We start from the raw sequence: 21,070 nt of genomic DNA, 5'->3' as shown, positions 1-21,070 counted from the left end.
TTTTTTGAAAATCTTTGGCCAAACTTTATTTTTTCATAGTAAAACAGACATAATGGATCCATTTTAAATAAAAAAGTGTTCTTTCTGGTAGAGATTAATAAAAATTTGTGTTTCATTAACTTGTTTTAGAGACATTATATTTTTCATTATTGATTGATAGTGATTTGAGTTTCGTCAAAAAAAAATCCTGTTCCACTCATAATATGTCTAGAAGTTATGTTAGATAGCATTCAATAAATCTTCAACTTTTATCATTGAAGCATCTCGAATCATCGTAACTCCTTCTTTTGTTAAGGGCAGTTGGGACTCTTTAACTAGAAATCATACTGTCAAAAAAAGGTTTTAATTTAAAACTGCTGGAAATGAAGATCAGCTATTGTCGCAACAAAAAAGTTCCGACATTTTTTCATCATCGGTGTTTGCGGACTCAAGCCAAAATTTGATAATTTTGGCTTGAGTCCGCAAACACCGACGAGGAAAAAATGTCGGAACTTTTTTATTTCGATAATAAATAGGCTTTCAAAAAAATTATGAGACTTAAATAACTGATTCACAGGTTTACTTTTAATTAGATGATGTTGTGAAAAAGGAAACATGTTTCACAACAGGATATTATAGAAGATACAATGTTTGTTTCATTGAAACGACAAATTGATTATTTGAATTGAAGGGATATGTAAATTTCAGCTACGAAACTGAAATATAGCTAACTTTTCACGGTATTGTCTTATTGTGCACATTTTAAAACTCGATTTAAGTTTTTTCCGAGTCACAGAAAAAAAAATCTATATTTTAAGAACATAACGATGAGAATATCTCAGCGCAATACCTTACAGAATAATATGACTTCTCATCATGAACGTGAAACTGCTACTTAGAATATGTACACATAAATTTTGAGTCATTGTTTCAAATTTTTTTTTGGGATACTACTGACACTCTTGTTTAGCGTACTTCCGACCACTTTGATTTTCGTATTCGTAAACGGTAGCATATGTTCCCGTTTAGATGAGATGTTTTTTGGTAGAGTCTGACAACCGTATGCTTTTCTCAAAAACTATCATTTGTGTTTGAAAGTTATCACGTTCCTCTTGCATGTCGTAATGCCTTTGCTTGCCCTTTACTCTCCGTTTCAAACGTCCCCTATTCCGCTCACGGATTGCGACAAAGTGATCGGCTTACTTGTTGACTCTGAAAAATCACTGTTTTTTATAGAAAGAAAAATTATCACTTACGACATGTCAGCAACCATCACGACAACTTTTCCTGTCGAGTCTCCCGTAACAAATAAATCATGTTTCTAAACGGAGATATTAGTGTACCACGAATAAATCATCCAATGTTTTTCCCCTAGAGAAATCCGATCGCATGATCTTACGAAGGAAGCAATTTTCTGTAAATGCTTTGAATCTTTCGAAAATAGCCAGAAATGTTAATATACCTGTGAATAATTTCTCCTTTGGTCACATCAGAATTCGTTTTACAGTTCCGGTTCCGTTTTCTACGGTCGTTGACCGCACCTGTTTGTTTCCGAATCAAATGTCGAATACTTTCATTTGCTCATTTGGGGGACATAATGCGAAGGTGTGTTCTCCAAAGAATGAGTCTTGCTTGGTAGAGCGCGTGAAAAACGAGTTCTTACAGGGGAAGTCTTTGGAGACGCCGCTTTCAAACGACCTATAAATTAGGTTATATGTATCCGAAACAGAAACATTTCTGACTTAGTTTTCAATTAAAGCACCTCGAGATGCTGACTTTAACATTTTTTCTAAATTTCATAATTTTATTATTATTCTTGAATAGTGGTTTGGTGTGTCGACATTATTATGGAGTTAGCTGTGGTATCACTGTCATCTGCACTGACCTACAGTACTGGCCATGAAGAATGCGACACTTGCAGTTTTTAGTAGAAAATAATCAACTCTGTGAGTGTGAGATTTCTTCACCGTACTGAAGTGAGCTTGAAACTCTCTCGTTTGAAAAAGGAGAGCAATTGAGAGAAGTTACTTCATCAGTCGATAACTCGTTTGTATGTGCTCTTACAGAACTAATTGTCAACTTTGGAAATGATAATCTACTTTTTGTCTATACACTCCACAATAATTGACATTCATGGAAAAGGATCGGTTGATATCTTCAGAATAAAAATTCAAAAAACCAAAATGTATTTAAAATTGTTTTTCTGTTTCAAAAACACATTGTTTAAAAATGAGAGTCCAACGCCTCAATGTGAGATTCTCATGATCTCTGTTTTTGTGCAAGCGCATAACAAATCAGCAAAGAAATATCATTAATCAATTTATTCATTGTGAAGATTTTTTTCTTAAAACTTAGCTTACTTTTTAGTAAAAAAAACAAAACAAAAAACTCAGATTAACTTTGAAACTGCTTGAAACTTTATTAACAGACTGAAAACAGAGTGTGAAACCAATAAATAACAAAAAGCTATAACAGTATTTTTTTTAATTTCAATCATTATTTGTGAGTCACTTTTGTAGAGGACTAAAAGTTATTAAGAATATTCAAGAAACCATCGTGAAAACTAGGCAGTGAAACAGGAGACTAGTTTTTAACAATTCTCTAATAAGTATTAGAGAATCGTCAGTAACCAAAAACTAATCTGAAACAGTGAGATATATTTAACAAATAATTAAATTCCCTGCATTTCAGAAATTGTAAAAATCATGCAGTGTTAAGAGATCATTATTATAGTGAACTACGATCTCACAGTAACTCTAAATCTTACAATTTTTGTACATTGTCTTCGAGCAGAATTTTATAATAATAGCAAACTTTATCAGGTTTCAAAATTCTAAAAATTCTAAAAATTTACTAACTAAATTACGGACAGGAGTTGGAGTAACATAAGACGGACTGCACTCGCGGTCTATCACGCATGCCTAGTGTTTCCGTGGTGTTTCATTCAGGGGATGTTGAGATACATGTGATTTAATGATGGATGGTAATGGTTTGTACTAACATGCATAGTCACATGCAAAATGTTGAAAATCAGGAAGCTAGATAGTCGAAACTACGAAACTCACTTATTATGTTATCGAGACGACACTCCAGAAAAGTCAAATGAAAACAAAAATTACTGTCTCATGAATCTGTTATGGAAATGACTTACTAGTTAGTTACTAGTTTGTATGTCCAGATTTATTGTCAGAAAGGTGAACAGACATCTGGACAAACATACTTACACGGATGACTAAAAATAAAAGGCAGAGAAGTTATGTAATGTTTTATGATTTTCATATCAACAGTATTATTTTTATAAAACGATGTCTCAATCTAAAACTTGGATATAGAAGCTTACATACCGGTTTTCCTCGGTTTCCCACTGCTTGTTTTTTGAAGCTTACTGATTCAAGTGCATTTCATACAAGCACAGTTTCGTTGCTCGACAATTGGCGACCGCAACTTTGGTTACTAACTTTGTTGGTATATTATAAGAACTCCACTGTTTCAAACATTGCTTATGTCAAAACTTAGTTGAACCTTGGGTTGCCATTTCACCTGTAAAACAAACTAGCAGACAGCCAGATATAGACAAACAAAAATATCACACTTTTTCAAGAATGAATAGGAATTTCACTCCTGGATCATCTAATCTGGTCATTCGGAAACAGTAACTGACATTTGATGTTCACAAAAGTTTGCATACTTGTCAAATGAGGGGCCGGCCCCCGGGCCCGGCCCGGCCCGGCCCCTAAAAAGCCCGGCCCGGCCCGGCCCCTGGGGCCGGGCCGGGCCGGGCCTGAAAAGCTTCGGCCCGGGCCCGGCCCCTCAGGCCCCTCTTTTCAGGGATATGGGATTTTTGAGAAAATTTTTCAAATTTTTCCCAAAAATTCAATTTTTCCTCAGGAAAAATTTCCCAATTTACTCGTTTTTATACTTTTTTCACGATGATTTAGTATATTTTTCGAAAGATTGACTGAATTTTTCAGCGAGACGCCTCCGGCAATAAAAAACTCTGAGGTCAAATCTGATTTTTTTCCCAGAATAATCTGTGTGTTTTCGTGAGTTCATTTCCATATCGAAAGAATATAAAAATTCGGTCGAAACCCCGCAGAGATCAAGCGGCGAAACAGTTTGGGCATTTCTGTAGCCGTGGAAGAAAACAATAAAAAAAATGGCGAAAGTAATTATGTTATAAAACTTGAAAAAAATTCTTTGAAAATTTTCTTTCGATATGAAAATGAATTCAGACACACATACATTATTCTATGAAAAAGTCAAAGTTGAACTTAGTCCATCTTTACTCAAATTCGAAAAAAAAATTTGAAAAAAATTTGAAAAAAAAATTCCCTCCAAAAGACGGGCCTGAGGGGCCGGGCCGGGCCGGCCATGGCCGGGCCGGGCTTGGGCCGGGCCGGGCCGGGCCTGAAGTTTTGAAAAAAAAGCCCGGCCCGGCCCGGCCCGGCCCGGCCCTTGACAAGTATGAAAGTTTGTTTTCTGTTTCAGAATTGTTTTGTTTTCCCTTCGGGTATTTTGCTCACTAGTTCATTTGATAGTTCACATAATCCACAAAATGCACATTTTCAAGTAGAATTCATTCAGAAGCTGTCAAGCTACATCTCCAACTCAACTCAGCAACAGAACCAGAAAATTGTAAACTTCTCGACAAACGTGCAACTGTTTCAAAACTGTTGTATTCGGAAACAATTTCAATTTTTTTGCAATTAATTATAGCGGATAGACAGAAATTCACAATTTTTCATAGAAAATTTGAGAATATGCATTCACCTAAAAAGTTTTTGCACAAAAATTACTGTTTCAGAAATATTTCAATCGGGAATTGATTTTTTTTAATCTAATTATCTCACTCAACATTTTTATGTTTTCATTAAATAAATAAATATCGTAAATGCAAAACCAGTAATAATATCAATAATCCGGACATCAGGACGCACAGAGACAATAACAGACTCTTTCTGTTTCCGAAGTAGTTCATTCAAGGCGTGTTGAGATACCAATGATCCTGCCAGCCTCGACAGAAGGATTTTTGGAATAACTTGAATTTTCACAATGAACGTCTAAACATCAGAAATGCTTTTGAAAAAAAGGAAACTAAATAGTTTAAACTACAAAACTCACTCTGTCCAGATTTATTGACAGATAGATGAACAGACATCCGGACAAACTTAGTTAAACGGATGACAAAAAAGAGAAGTTATGTACTTGTCAGGGATATGATTTTTATAAGACAATCATCTAATCTTAAAGATGGACATAGAAGCTTACTTACCGGTTTTCTTACATTCAAATACAAATTCAATGTTTCGCGGATATATTATGTTTGATTGATTACAGTCTCAGACAATGGGTGTGCTTGTTGTTAAATAACTATTTGGATAAACTGCCATGGTCACCGGACATTGTGACACACAGACAAGCAGATTGTTTTTTAACTGTAAGCTGTTTCAGAAGTGTTTTTTCAAAAGTCGGTAAAGACTTGACAATATTCGACTAGATTCTGATGGTATCAAGATAAAAAATATAGAAAAATCGATTGGACGTTTTCTTTTTCCATAAAATAAGATCTAAAAACTTCGCTGTTTTAGAAATATGGTAATTTTAAGATATATTTAACGAAAATTGGGGATGTGGCTACTACATCAACAATTGGGAATTCGGATATTCGGACACAGCGACAGACAATTTTTTAAAGACTCTAGTGAGAATCTCAGTTTCAGAGATATTTGATCTGGTAGCAGTTCAAATGCTTCTTGATAACCGGTGAGAATGAACAAATTAAAGTGTCTCGGAGTTACTGGCAAACATCCAAACTATATGAACAGATCCGGACATCAGCAAACAACAACAGAAATTTTTTGAAGGGAAGAAAATTGTTTTTTTCTTCTATTGACAGGAATGCATTAAAAATGCTTTTGTACAGACCAAGCCGTACTGGAAGTATTTAGACACCCAAGTGGATAAATTAGTGTAAAAACAGTTATTGTATACAGAAAAGCATACTGATAGACAGCAGGTATTCGGGCACCAGGATTCAAAAACTAAAGCATAATACTGAAAATATTTTGAATTAACATGAATCTGATATGTAACAGAACACTTTAAAAAACTTACGGTGTTATCAGGGTTATTAATTTTTGTAATAGTTAGACTTTTAATAATTACAAGCTCCTGGTTTTAAGAGAGGGAGAGAGTTAGCCCAGAGTATTTTTAATTTTGTTCAATTCGAGTACCAATGTTGTAAAACAACCTTCGGCTGTTTTATGTGATTATTGAAACAAGAAACAGTTAAAGTACATTGTGAGCATGATACCATCGTTCTATACGTGAACACATCGGTACTTTTGTGTCCATACGAGTTTTCTGATTCATTAAGTTATTAATATTAAGTTCAATGAGCAGCATTTGAATTATTGAGATTGTTGGAAGATATAAGCAATATTGTATTCGACATCAACGGTTTAGCATCTCACTATTCCAGAATTTCAATGAAAAATCAGTTTGTTTCAATAACTTCCTTTAAAAATAGTTTACTCCTCATAATCACTGTGTTGCCAGCTATGTTTTATAAAGATAACTTTTATCATTTGCTGTTTGCGGACTGATCTTTCTACACCTGAAGCCTGAGCCACGGTCCCTTTCAGCTGGCACGACAACATTGGATCATCGTGCAGCAGGAAGAGGGTGGGTTAAAACCAAACGTTCAAAAAATTGTTTCGATAATGGTAAGTCACTGAATTCCCTGGTTCCCAAGATGCCAATGTTGATGTATCAGAAAACTATGAAAATCGACGAATTATTGATGTTACGAATGTGTTAAATTCTGATATCAATAACTAGAAACAGACAGTTTTAATATGAAAAAAGTGAAGAAAAATTATATGTTTCATGTACAAGTTCTCATCAAAAATAATTAACTTTTTGGTAATGTTTTCAGCTGGGTAAGTCTTGCAGTACGACACTCTAGTAACGAGCTTTAGAGGGCGATGACAATTTATCTAATTTTATAATCTTTCTATAGCACACCTGATGTTTACAGCCTTATATAAATCTCTGTTTTGATCCCTAATAAAATTAGTATTGAAGAATATTTTTTCCAATCCATTCATTACAAATTGCAAATAGTGTTAACTGAAAAATAGTTCCAAAAGACCAGTAAGTACATCAATCTCCCAGAAAATATACTGTTATGTGACCTAGATGAATAATTTAGGTATTGGGTTCATAGCAGTTATAACAGTGTTGTTTCAGAACCTAGAGTTATTCAAGTTTTAGAACTTTATGTTTTGCTTCTCCATTATCCGGTCGTTACATAACCGCTTTAATACAGGTGTTACAATAATCTTGCCAAAAATATTATATCAACTGCTCAATATTTTTTAGTCCGTCCAAACTGTTTTCTTTATTATGCCATCAGTTTAAAAACTTCTGTGTTGCAACGGAAACTTTGTTACTTTCAGACAATTTTACTTCTGTTTTCGGATGTTTTTTTTGTGGCTGCTTTCGTGTGAGGAAATGATCATCTGGGTGAACGGAAAAAAGAAATTTGATGCTAGGTTAAAATGGGTTAATAATAGACACCAAATTAACTTCTTGTGTATTACTACCGAGAACCTGCTTAACATCAGATAAAGAGAACATTTGAAACAGCAAAACGAATATGATCTCGTAAAACAGGAATACAGTACACAGCTGTATACAGGCCAATTTAGAAACGCAAAAAAAAACATTCATCTGGTTGCGAATTCAAGTAGATGTGCATAACGAAAAGCTAGTGTTATCAAGAAATTTCTAATTGTTGTGAAACGATAAATAAATTATCGCTACGAAAATCATAATTATTAAAATACACTTCACTGATAAAACCTGCATCGAACACAAAAAGGACATTAGTTTTGATCTAAGTTCAAAAACGTTGAATATCGTCAGTTTAAGCAAAAACTGGAATTGAAATTACAAAAAACTATAGAGAGTATTATTAATTTACAGTAAAATATATGAAAGTTGATACAATTTTGAAACAGGAAAAGTATAGGATAGATTTTGTGTATCCTAAATTTTAAGAACAATAAATAAATTCAGTTTTTGACAGCAACAACGTTCCTCGTGCCATAAAACTCAAAGTGTACTTATGCTGAATGAAAGAAAAGACACTGAGAATGTGTAATTGGGAACGTTCGAAATTGAAGGTCGCTTTCAGAAATTCCTCTGTTTTTTTCTGTTTTGGAAACTGGATATCTCTAATTCATTTTTGATTCGTATATTTAATTACGGTTTTTCAGAGCAGAGTTTATTGGCGGCGATCATTCATTTGCGATTCCAGCAAATACAGAAATGAATGCAATTAACGTAAAAATTAGCAGTCCGGCTTACCGATGATTCGCAAGTGACAATTTTATAAGCGATACGAAAAATTGGCGATATATCAAAAAAGCGTTATGTTTACAATTGATTAAAACGAAGTACTGATTTTGTAACAAATACTTCCAATTTAATTGAACATGAGATAGTCCTGTGACATTCATATTTATCAATGTGGTATGAATTCCAAATTGAAAACTTACGTGTTTTTTTTTGCTGTTTCGATAAAATATTTTGTAAACTTCTCTGTTTTCACTGTTAATAGCTTTAATTAAACAGAACAAACAAATCACAGATAAAATTTTATAGTGAACCTAAAAATAAAAAATGTCAAAAGTCATGTATTTTCCAAAGAATGAATACGAACTTTGAATTCAATTAATAAACATCTCCGTTTCGAAACGGAAATATTTCAAAAAAAATTATGAATCCGACATTAACGCTACAGATTTTTCTCTAGGGTGTTAATACAATTTTCGAAAGAGCGCCCACACGAAATTTCCCCTATTTATTTTGTTTTGAGGTTTATCTCACATATTTTTGTTAATAAAACTCTTACTCAAGTTCTTTTTTCATTTGATTTCTGTTTCAAAACATGGACTTGATGTAGTTCATAAACAGTATATTTTTAGGCGAAATTATTGTTTCCAGATTTTTCCCGAAATTTCCAGAATCTTCTAGAAACTTTCAGAAATTTTCAAAGATTTTTTCGAAAATTCTTCAAAATTTTTTTCGATAAATCTTTCGAAGTATGTTTTTTCGATTTCACTGCTAGGCCGATAGCTGATATTATCCAAGTTCTAGTGCAAACATCTATAATGTTTCAAATGTGTGAGTAGCTTTTGATTTATCAATCGTGATACAGAGATCATGAATCCATTGTAAGTGGAAAAGTGTTTTGGTAGAAATTACGAAAGATTCGAATTTCATTTACTTGTTTTAGTGACATTATATTTTCAATTGTTGATTGAGATATAATTTGAGTTTCTTCAGAAAAAATCCCGTTCCACTCACAATGTGTCTAGAAATCCTGCTAGATACCTCATTCATTCAGTCTTCAACTTTCGTCGGTGTCATTCCGAATTCCTTTGAAGCAGTATGGATCACCGTAACTCTTTCCTTTGTCAAGAATAGGGGGACTGTTTAACTAGACACCATAGCTGTCAGAAGTTAGATCCTAACTTGAAACTAGTGGAAATGAAGAACAGCTGAATAGGCTTTCAGACAATGATAAGGCGATCTACCTGATGCACAGGTTTACCGTTAATTAGATGAAGTTGTCAAGAAGGTAATTTGTTTCAGAACAAGATATTGTAGGAGAGATTATTTTTGTTTCATTGGGTCGACGAATTGATGATTTGATTTGAAGTGATATGTAAATTTCAGCTACGAAACTGAAATATAGCTGGAATAACTTTTCACGGTATTGTTTTATTGTGCACATTTTAAAACTCGATTCAAGTTTTTCCGACTCACAGGAATAAAAAAGTTTTATTTGATGATGCTAACGACAAGAATATTTCAATATCTCAACACTTTGACCGTTCAAAGATGCAACAGAATTAAATAACTTCTCATCATGATCCTGAATCAGCTACTCAGAATATGTACACATCAATTTTACGCCCCTGTTTCAATAATGTTTTTTTGGGATACTACTGACACTCTTGTTATGGGTTAAATCATGAAGGACTCGCTTCGAGGCGGAAGTATATCAACAGTTAAAAAACATTCGAAGCAGTATGATTTATTGTTTCAACTGAGATAAGTTTGCATTGTTCGAAAAAGTGAGGAAAGAGAATTCAAATTTTTGCTCGTCACTGCGACCTGCCTGATTTTCCACAAAAAAAGTTTGCTGCTCACCGAAGAAGAAATTTATTGAAAACAAAATCTACTTATTTAGTATGACAACGCTTTGAAACAGTGCCACTGATAATTCATCTTTTATATTTCAACTAATGAATATCTTTGATAGCTATTTGAGTATTTAGTATGAACAAAGAAACGCTCTGCACGAACTTCAATTCCGATTTCACCATTTTCTAAAGTTGAAACTGAAGTAAATCCATTACGTTTTGTTTTTTTACTGTTTCAAAATCTGAAAATAACTGATTCGCTATGCAATCATTCAATGTAGCTGGGTATATGCTGTGCTAAAAGTTTTTGAGGGCTTGATCCAGTTATTTCAGCAAAACTACTGATGTTTACAGAAATTCATTTAACATTATTGTCATCATTATCCCAGTATTAGTTTTGATGAACAGGGACCATTACATAAAAGTTTTACTTATAAAAAGCGGCGTTTGACGCCGGTTTAGAAATGAAAACCGGTACTTAGCTCGGAATTTTTGGACGACCAAGATAATTTTTTTATATGAAACCGAAAAATGTTATTGTATTGTCCTCGGTGCTTGGATCTCAATATCTGTTGATTCTTCACATATTCCGTCTGAAAAAGCAAATATGAAAGAAAATGTCAGATTAAATGAATCAAACAGTGGACGAAAAGAAACGCTAGCCCAGCCAAATATAAAAAAAATTGTCTGCTTCAAGGAGTTGTTAAACTTATTAACTTACATGAAACATTTGATTCCTGGGCTGGCAGATGCTACCTTTGCTGTTTCATTCTTACAATTTTCGTCTTTTATTATTTCTCGGCCGATATATCAAGTCCAACGAATGAGTCAAAATTTGATAACTGTGAACAAAAAGCATTCAAGCTAAGCGGAGAATCAAAACGGGACAAAACAGAATGAACATGAATGAAAATGATACAAATCGGCGTCAGAACTGGCGATTTCCGCCGTAAAACGCCTGTTTTAACAGCCCTATACATATCAATCCACTCACTTCAAATTAGTCCGAAATCTGCCAATTTAATTTCATCGTACACAGTCATCAGAATGTTTTCCGGTTTAACATATCTATGACAATATTGTAATCCTCGCCGAACTGCAATCATAACAAGTACACATTTTTCATCCGCAATTTTAACGTAGTTGTTGAGTACATCTCGAAGGCTACATTGCTTCAATTCCAGCACCATGCACAGGTTTGCAGTGGTTTTGAAAGAAATTAGCAACGTTCTCGTGGTGGAAAGTGGAATGGATCCGCAACTCTTTTTCAATCTCAAACTGGGCTGTTTTCACACATGGAGAGTTAGGGGTCACCTGAAAATGAACAATTATAGCTAGTTATTGTGAAATGTCCAAAACTTTATAGCGTACTTCCGACCACTTCGCTTGGATTCGTATTGGGGAACAGTACCATACGTTCCCGTTTCGTACTAAAACACAACGAACAAGGCCAAATTCTTCATTACTGTGAAACAGTTAATTTCGGTTTCCGAAAGAGATAGAATATTTAGGTGAGATGGCATATGCTAATTAGTTGCATCCAAATCCGACACAAACGTGCCCCACTGTTGCGAGAATGGGATGGGCAACTTATGGTCCTCCCACACTATCCGTTAGACAGATCCATTTTTGAAATATCGATTGTTTTAAAATTGATTCATTGTCTATTATTTTGTTCTGACACGTATCGATTTTTCGTTTTGCTTGAATGATTTTTTGTTAACAGTGATAAAATCTTGACTCATTCGTTGGACTTGATATATCGGCCGAGAAATAATAAAATACGAAAATTGTACGAATGAAACAGCAAAGGTTGAATCGTTATGATTAACTAAAAACAACAAAACATTTGACCGCGATAACAATCAGTTTCATGTAAGTTAATAAGTTTAACAACTCCTTGAAGCAGACAAAATTTTTTTATATTTGGCTGGGCTAGCGTTTCTTTTCGTCCACTGTTATATTCATTTAAACTGATATTTTCTCTCATATTTGCTTTTTCAGACGGAATAGGTGAAGTATTAGAAGCAACAGATATTGAGATCCAAGCACCGAAAACAATAGAATAACATTTTTCGGTTTCATATAAAAAATTTATCTTGGTCGTCCAAAGATTCGGAGCTTAGCCTATCGTACCGCAGAACGTTTTTAGCCTGAAAAGCACAAATATGATAATGAATTTACATACCTAGAGATGTTACTTGCGCAATCACAGGCAAGCCGGCGCTGCTTATTTTAACATTAATTGCATGAGAAGCAAGTTCATTTCCAAAACTTGCTTTATCGCCGGTTTTCATTTTCAAACCGGCGTCAAACGCCGCTTTTTATAAATAGAAAACATACAGAAAATTAATGAATATGATAAAAATCGGCGCCAGAAGCAAGTTTTGATAATTGCATTTGCCGCAATCACCGGTTTCATTTCTGGCGTGGGCGGAAATCGCCGGTAGAAATGAAATTGGCGATTGCCGCCGTAAAACGCCCGTTTCAACAGCCCTATACATATCAATCCACTCACAATATTGTAATCCTCGCCGAACTGCAATCATAACAAAGACACATTTTTCATCCGCAATTTTAACATATTTGTCGATTACATCTCGAAGGTTACATTGCATCAATTCCAGCACCATATACACGTTTGCAGTGGTTTTGAAAGAAATTAGCAACGTTCTCGTGGTGGAGAGTGGAATGAATCCGCAACTCTTTTTCAATCTCAAACTGGGCTGTTTTCACACATGGAGAGTTAGGGATCACCTGAAAATGAACAATTATAGCTAGTTATTGTGAAATGTCCAAACCTTTATAGCATACTTCCGCCCACTTCGCTTGGATTCGAATTGGTGAACGGTACCATATGTTCCCGTTTCGATGAGACCCTTTCACACAACCGTACGCTTTTCCCCACAACTATCATTTCTGTTTCACGTTCCTCTTGCATATCGTACTCTCCTTTTCAAATGTTTGTCATTATTTTCGGCTGCCGTTTGTCCCCTATTCCGATCATGAATGGAGACAAAGTGAAGTTGTTGACTCTGAAATATCATTGTTTTTTTTATAGAAAGAAAAATGATCACTTACGACATGTCAGCGACCATCAACACAACTTTTCCAGACGAGTTACCCGTTTCAAATGAATCATATTTGTACACGGAGAAAGAAGTTGGTGATACTTTGTGCGGTTTGGTAGGTGTGCAACGGTTTGTCGAGAGTCTCTCCGTCTGTGTTGATTTTTGTAATGGATGTGGTTTTTTTTGGGAAGATCTGTGAATCACAAACAAATCATCCGACGTTTTCCCTTAGAGAAATCCGATCGCATGACCTTTCGAAAGAAGCAGTTTTCTGAAAAATGTTTTGATTTCTTCGAAAATAGCCAGAAATATTGATGTACCTGTCTCTTTGGTTCCATCGAAGACTGCTAATTCATTTTTCTCCAGAATTGTGTGCAGCTCACCTCCGGTTACTCCGATTTGTTTTACAGTTTCAAATCGAACACTTCCATCTGCCCATTTTGGGGGACATGATTGAACTTTTGTTCGGTATAGAGTCTGAAAAACGAGTTTTTAGAAACTACAATAAAAGTTAGTTCTCGAAAGGTTTAGAGTTTACCATAAAAAATTTCCAAAACTCATCTAATGTTTTTTTGCATTCTATCTTGAAGTTTTGAATTTAAATCTTACAAAGAAAACTCACGTTTACAATCAATTGCGCGTCTGCAGTACGCCTATCAACCAGGGTAATAGGGGAAGTTCTTGTTCCCGTGTTTACGGTTGGTAGTTCGAGAATGGAATTTAGCAAATCTATCAAATATCGAAAGCACATATTGTTAACCACAATTTTTGAATTTTTTTTGTTTGAATTCAACTTTTTCAAACTCCTATTTTTTGATGCATAATTAGATTTTCATTGAATTTTGAAGTATAGTTAAAAATTCGGCATTTTCGAAAAACATTCCAAACATTCCAAAACATTCCAAAAAATAGATTTTTCAAATCAAAAATAAAATTTTGACAATATGAATCGTCATTCATTTTTTTGTGTTGAGTTTTAAACAATATTGATGCAAAATTTTTTTCTTGCAGAAGATTTTCCAACTTGGATAAGAATAATCTACAACGTGAGCACATTCCTTTATCATAAAATATTCACATATTACGAGTAAATAAAACAGGGAAATGTATTCTGTTAGTCACAAACATATATAGTGACAAAAGTATGGTAGGTTTAAGTTTCTGAGCCAGTTAATTGAGTCGATACAAGTCAATTATCAGATTAACAATAACTTGGAAATTCTATGAAATTGTGAAACAGTCAAATTACTGTGTATTTTCTCATTGTAAAAACATTTGTTCCGTGCAGTATAAGCAATCAGTTATACCTGATAGAAGTGACAACTTAAGTAATGTTGTTCAATTTCATTCTGAACTATGGCACCCATGAAACTGTAAAACTTCTTTCTTGCACGATAATTTAAAAAATAAATTATGCTTCTGTAAGTTGTCTTCTCATCGATCCTCGGTTTGCAGGTAGTGCAAATAATTGTTTTATGACAGTTTCCCCGAAAACTCCAAATTTTCAAGAAAAACTCTCCTATGTCTCTAACAAATTTAAAATTAGTTTGAAACTTATGAAAATGTGAAAACTGTAAATCAGTCATATTAAGACCATTTTTTGCTGCTTCAATCTCAAAACTAACAGGATCCCACCATTCTCAAATTAGTTGGGGAAAAAAAGTTTGTCAAACTTTTAATACTGAGATTTAACCAAATCACACATGGAGAAGAAGAGGACCAACCAACTTCAAAATAGTTTGAAATTAAAGTTTTGTTTTCGAATCTGAAATATTTCCTTTTTTTTATATGTTTGTTTGATTATGTCAATAATCAGTATATGAGTGAGAAAAGGAAAATAAGAGGAGAAATTGAAATGGAAATAATTTGCGAAAATTTTCTGTTTCTTCAATTAGATTTATAAAAACTCTATTTATGAGAACTAATGACTTCTTCGAGCATCCGCTAGAGCATCTAGTAGTTATCATTGTTCACTTACTGCAAACTTTATATTTATCTTGAATACAGGAATTTAACAATGAAACCTAATGCAAACTTATTGTTAGAACACTGCCAGAAACACAAAACTGAGTACATAAATTAATAATGTATGTAGGAAACATTCATTGAAGAGAAACATACAATTTTACTTCATTTTAGTGAATAAAACAGTAAATGTTTAGAATAACTATTGAAATTCTAACTGTTTCGGATCTGAACGGTTTCAGGTGATGATTGACTAACAAGGAAAGTAAACGGCGTAACTATTCGAATCAATTTCGAAAGAAACAATTGCATTACTATAGAAGTGAAACAGTAGTCAGGAACATCTGTCGGTTACAAATTTGAATCTCACACTAATATTTAATCGAAAACGGGATACTAAAAAAAGTGTTTTGCAGTTTCAAACTAGTCAGGAAGTGCAGAAGATCTTGACTGATTTTATTAACTTAAATTTGAGTTCCTTACGGTTTGAGATCAAACTCAATTGAAACAGTGGTTTCTGTCTCCTCTAGCTGCGCAGTCTACCTTTTTTTATTTAAAAAATGCATAAAATTATTTACATCACGTACATATTGAATGAACAGGCTTCTCAGAAACAAATGTGATTAAAGAAACGGAGATGTTTGATAAATTTCAGAAACAGAATACAACAAGCATAACTATTGGTCCGACATACAATATTATCTTATTCGCTGTAATACAAATCAGTTGAGGCTGAAACATGCTTTTTTTTGAGAAAATCAAAATACCTAGTATGCTTCAACAGTTATTTGTTATTCACGTGAAAAACTGTGAATAAACAAATATAAATAATAAAAAATCTTTGTTTCAGATAGGTGTTTTAAGTGGTACTGTTTATAATCCGTTGCTAAACAGCTTCAATTATCTTTGCCGAATCTAGTTATATTTCAGAATGGTTTTTTGTTTTGTTAAAGAGCCCTTTTAAATTAGATATAATTTATTCTGACTCAAATAAAAAGTGAAAACCCTTCTAGATATATTCTTCCATTAAAAATTCGAAATTAAGAACAAATGTATTATATGATAATGAACATTTGTTTCGACAAAACTGAAATTGCGTTATTAATCTGAAAACTTGATTTTCTTCTTAGGGGTTTTGAGAAACAAAGTAATTATTATTTGAAAATACATGCTGAAAGTTTAACCATCTTTTTATAGTCTTATAAAACGGTGAAAGTTTTCGATGAAGCATTTTTGATTGACTAATAACAAACATCAAGTCTGTCTGATTTTCTATCTGTCTGTTCCTATCGGATTCAAGCACCTACTGTATTTGATCATTTGCAATGAAACTTCGACACAAAAATTTAAACTATAATATCTAACTGTTTACAGGGTAGCAAAAAACACTAATAATGAAACTGTAAAATTACCCAGTTCTGATCAGTTCGATGGATCAATTTGGGATCCAACCATGAACCCTGAAAATTGTTTGATTATAAGATAAAAACAAAATTTGACCATCTGTGAATAGTCTTGGATTACAGACTTGTACTACCAGCAAGAAAAATTTCAATTTGAATGATTTTTTCTGATACTTCCGCTTATATGTTTCAAAATTGTTTCTTGTAGTTGTGTATTTTATTAAAACAAAAAAAAACAAATTTTGACAGATAATACTCAAACATTGATCATCTAAAAATCAACAAAAATTTATTTTCTGTTTTTAAAAACAATTTTGGTTGGCAATCGGAAGTTAAATTTTGCTGACTTGTTAGAACTGGGGGGCAAATTTTGTGGCACAATAGTGGTGGATCTTTTGTTTTTTATATTTCCATTTTGGTATGTCTGAGAAGGTACAACTGCTTTTGCGTTACTGAATCATGTTGTTTGACTAGTCAAAAAAAGTTGGAGTCAAAACTCCTTCTAAAGAAAACTGTTTCTTTCAGTCTGTATATCTTACTGGTTTTTGAAAAAGACTAATACATGGTCTAACTCATTGACTATTCCACGTATTATTGACAATTTGCGGAAAGTCTGAAAGCTCTCCAAAACTTGTGCTTAACACGGTTTCCGATAATGATTTTATCAGTTTAATTTTATCAGTTTCATATAATTATTTAGCTCATTTTTTTTGTTTCGAAACGGTTGTGGAATTATTAAAACGTTTTCCCATTTCATAAAGCCTATATAAACTGTAAAAACATCTAAAGGTTGGTACGTCCTTTCCTTTTTAGTTTGAATTTATTCATTCATAAGAAAGCAACTCTTAAAATATCATAAAGACTTGAACCCTCACAACACAGTTTCAAGTGAAAATGAAGTATACCGGCGGGACGAAAATGGAAGGATAAAACGGCGACGAGCAATAGTACGGCAGTAAAAATAAACTGGGAAAAATTTCAACTCGGCCCTTTTGTACCACCTCTTTCTTGTACCATGGTTAAAAAAAGGACCAGCTTCGAAATAGTTCGTAACTAAAGTTTTCTTATCGAATCTGAAATATTTCCTAATTTTAATGTTTGTTCAAATTATCTCGGCAAACAGTATACGAGTGAGAAAATAAAAATTAAGCATTAAATTGAAACCGAAAAAGTTTGTGAAAACGTTCTGTTTTTTCAACTAGATCTATAGGCACTCTATTTCTAAAAACTAATGACTTCTTCGTGATGATCAGGGTTGGGAAATCCCGGGCCGTGCCGGGCTGACAAAAAATTCTTCCGGCCCGGCCCGGCCCGTTGCAAGTATGGTGTAAATAGAATTTGCAAAAAACATTACATGATTTTTGGAATTTTTCTTAGGTGAATTCTAAATCTTTCAAGAACTAACTTTTATTGTAATTTCTAAATACTCGTTTTTCAGACTCTCTACCGAACAAGAGTCCAACTCTCATTCGTTGGAGACCTCTCCTTCACTTTAACTCTCCAGAATGGGCAGATGAAAGTGTTCCAGTTGAGATTCGCAAACAAACAGGTGTGGGCAACAACAGCAGAAAATGAAACCGGAACTGTAAAACAAATCGGAGTAACAGGCAGAAAACTGCACACGTACAAATATGATTCATTTGAAACGGGTAACTCGTCTGGAAAAGTTGTGTTGATGGTCGCTGACATGTCGTAAGTGATCATTTTTCTTTCTATAAAAAATCAGTGATTTTCCAGAGTCAACCACTTTGGCGATCACATCGTCGCCATCCGTGATTGGATTCGGGGACACTTGAAACGGAGAGTGAAGGATAACCAAAGACATTACGACATGCAAGAGGAACGCAGACTTGCAAAATATCGGCCCGGCCCGGCTCGGCCCGTCGGCCCGGCCCGGCCCGGCCCGGTCGGCCCGGAGTCAAAAAATGAGCACAACTTTTACGCAAAATTTTTCGAAATTTTTTGAAATTTTCGTCAAAAATAGTCAAAAATCCTATGTAAACTTGAGTTTTATCGATATTTAAAAAAATAGTCGAAAATTCGACTTTTTTGCGAAAAAATCAAAAAATTTTCAAAAAAATTCAAATTTTCAAATTTTTGTACTATGACCCGGGCCGACCGGGCCGGGCCGGGCCAAGCCGGGCCGGGCCGGGCCAAGCCGGGCCGGGCCGGGCCGGGCCGGGCCGGGCCGGTGAAAATTCTCAAATCGGCCCGGCCCGGCCCGGCCCGGCCCGGCCCGTTGCAAGTATGGAGGAACGTGATCACGTCCATACACAAATGACAGTTGTGGGGAAAAGCGTACAGTTGTCCGACTTTACCAAAAAAGGTCTCATCGAAAAGGGATCATATAGAACCGTTTGCCAATACGAATCCAAGCGAAGTGGTCTGAAGTACGCTATAAATGTATCGAAAATCAGTAATCGAGCACAAAATTATAATAATTCTGAAACATGCACATTTTTTCCGGCAAAACTTAAATTGTATAAAGTGAAAACGTAGTGCATAGTAACCAATACAAGTAACTAAACGCAAGAGTTGAAACAGACGCTAGATTTGTGAAAATAAATTTTCAGTAGTGTCATTTGCTTTTAAGGTACCGTCCTATTTTTAGTGGGAGACATTAATTAGGTATTTTGTTCACTCGAAAACTAAATTTATTTGATCAGCATCATCAACAGAAGGAAATTATTTTGTCTGATTCTTTTAAGAGTCTTATAAAACGATGAAATTCGTTTTTAATAACAAACAGCAGGTCTCTCTGACCTTCTATCTGTCTGTTCCTATCGGATTCAAGCACCTACTGTATTTGGCCGTATGCAATTAAACTCCAGCATATCTGTGCTTGAATATCTAACTGTTTACAGGGTAGCAAAAAACAATAATAATGAAACTGTAAAATCATCCACTTCTGACCAGTTCGATGGATCCATTTGAAATCCAACCATGAACCGTCATACTTGTCTACTAGCCTCGTTTGCCAAAGTAAATATCAGGATTCAGATGATAACTGTTCCATGAATTCTCATTAGCTACAATTAAAACTCATGGTAACCAAAACATTCATTTGTTCCCAATGAATATCGACTCCGCCATGGACACCAATCGTCCCAGGACCACTGAATCAACCATTTATGGATAATTCAGTTCAAGACTGGAATTTGGGCAGAAGTTTAAAAAAATTTACCGCTACTGCTAGGTGACATTTTCCGCAAATATTTTTTCTTATTAATAGTTTAAGCTCATTGTTTTTAGATATTTTAATGAAAACTTCACAGTAATAGCCGTTTCTCATCGCTATATGCCATCGTCTGTGTTTATTATCTCTATTTTTTCGTCGGATAGTTCAGTTTACGTGACCATAACCAAAAAAAAAGGCAGAGAAAATAATCTTGAAATTATTAGCATCTTGATGACACCGACCGATAAGATAGATCTACTGACCGTCCATAGACCACTCACTTTTTTAAATTTATCTCTTAAATTTTAACTTTTTACTGTTTCATCAGTTTGTTTTACTTTTTAAGGAATCCATTGAAGTAATTCATGAACTGAAATTTCCAAAATGTCGGACCTCTGCCAAAAATTCGAGAGGGATGGTTTCGTGGTGATTGAGAATGTGTTCAACGATGAGGAAATTGAGGAAATGAAGGGAGCAATCGGCAAAATTGTGGATGATATGAATTTGGTGGAGTACCCGAAGAGTGTGTTTTCAACGTATGATGAGGATAAGGTGAGATTTTATTTCAGTCTTCGTATTCAACTTCGTAATGTTACTGATAAAGCTCCCATGCTGAAATGCATTTTTTGAATCAGAATTATTTTCTGAAAATCTCTATTCGTTTTTCTTCCTTTCCAGCACGCCGCCGACTCCTACTTCCTCAACAGTTCCGACAAAACCTTTTTTGAGGAAGGCGCCGTTGACAAAAATGGAGAGCTTACGGTCCCAAAAAACAAGGCTCTCAATAAAATTGGACGCGGTCTCCATTTCCTTCACCCAGCTTTCAAAAATTAAAATGCAAAATGTTTGTTGTATTTGAAAGAGGGATCTCGATTATTGCGTTTCACAGTGTTTCACAGTGCGTTTGTCAGTGTTTCTAGTTCTAATTTTATCTTATAAAACCTTGCGTGAATCCGTATTTATTTGTTCGCCACTCTAAAAAGTGTGTGCATTGCTATACATTTCTCACTTTCAAAAATGCTTCATTTTTTAGTTCGATTGTTGGAACATTGAAACTGTGTAATCTTATTAGCTTAAATGATTTTTTGAAGGAAAACTGATGGTCACTGTTTCAACGGAAATGTTTTTTCGCAGAAAATTCTATTATTTTTAATGGGTCTTTTGGACGTCATCTTACCGATATAATCTTTGTGAAAATTTTGTAAGATGAAATTTGTATATATCTAAACAGTAGAAAAAACATTCTTATCCTTTTTC

The 21,070-nt window shown here is 34.3% G+C and overlaps 2 protein-coding genes across 2 annotated transcripts; one reads left to right on the top strand and one right to left on the bottom strand.

Annotated features, from left to right (window-relative positions):
- Positions 1-13,152: 13,152 nt before the first annotated feature.
- Positions 13,153-14,018, bottom strand: GCK72_012253 (uncharacterized protein; the record flags this gene model as incomplete). The annotated part of the gene is made up of 4 exons (XM_053728960.1): positions 13,153-13,231; positions 13,278-13,494; positions 13,588-13,744; positions 13,890-14,018. The coding sequence occupies 4 exons, from the start codon at positions 14,016-14,018 to the stop codon at positions 13,153-13,155; spliced, it is 582 nt and encodes a 193-aa protein (XP_053583732.1).
- A 6,179-nt stretch (positions 14,019-20,197) lies between these two features.
- GCK72_012252 (uncharacterized protein) lies at positions 20,198-20,647 on the top strand (the record flags this gene model as incomplete). The annotated part of the gene is made up of 2 exons (XM_053728959.1): positions 20,198-20,365; positions 20,492-20,647. 2 exons carry the CDS (start codon positions 20,198-20,200, stop codon positions 20,645-20,647), a joined length of 324 nt encoding a protein of 107 aa, XP_053583731.1.
- Positions 20,648-21,070: the final 423 nt, after the last annotated feature.

Source organism: Caenorhabditis remanei, chromosome IV, assembly GCF_010183535.1.
Source record: "Caenorhabditis remanei strain PX506 chromosome IV, whole genome shotgun sequence".
In the NCBI taxonomy this organism is placed as follows: Eukaryota; Metazoa; Nematoda; class Chromadorea; order Rhabditida; family Rhabditidae; genus Caenorhabditis; species Caenorhabditis remanei.
Note: the sequence above shows the minus strand (reverse complement) of the source record. Positions and strands in the feature narration are given on the sequence as shown.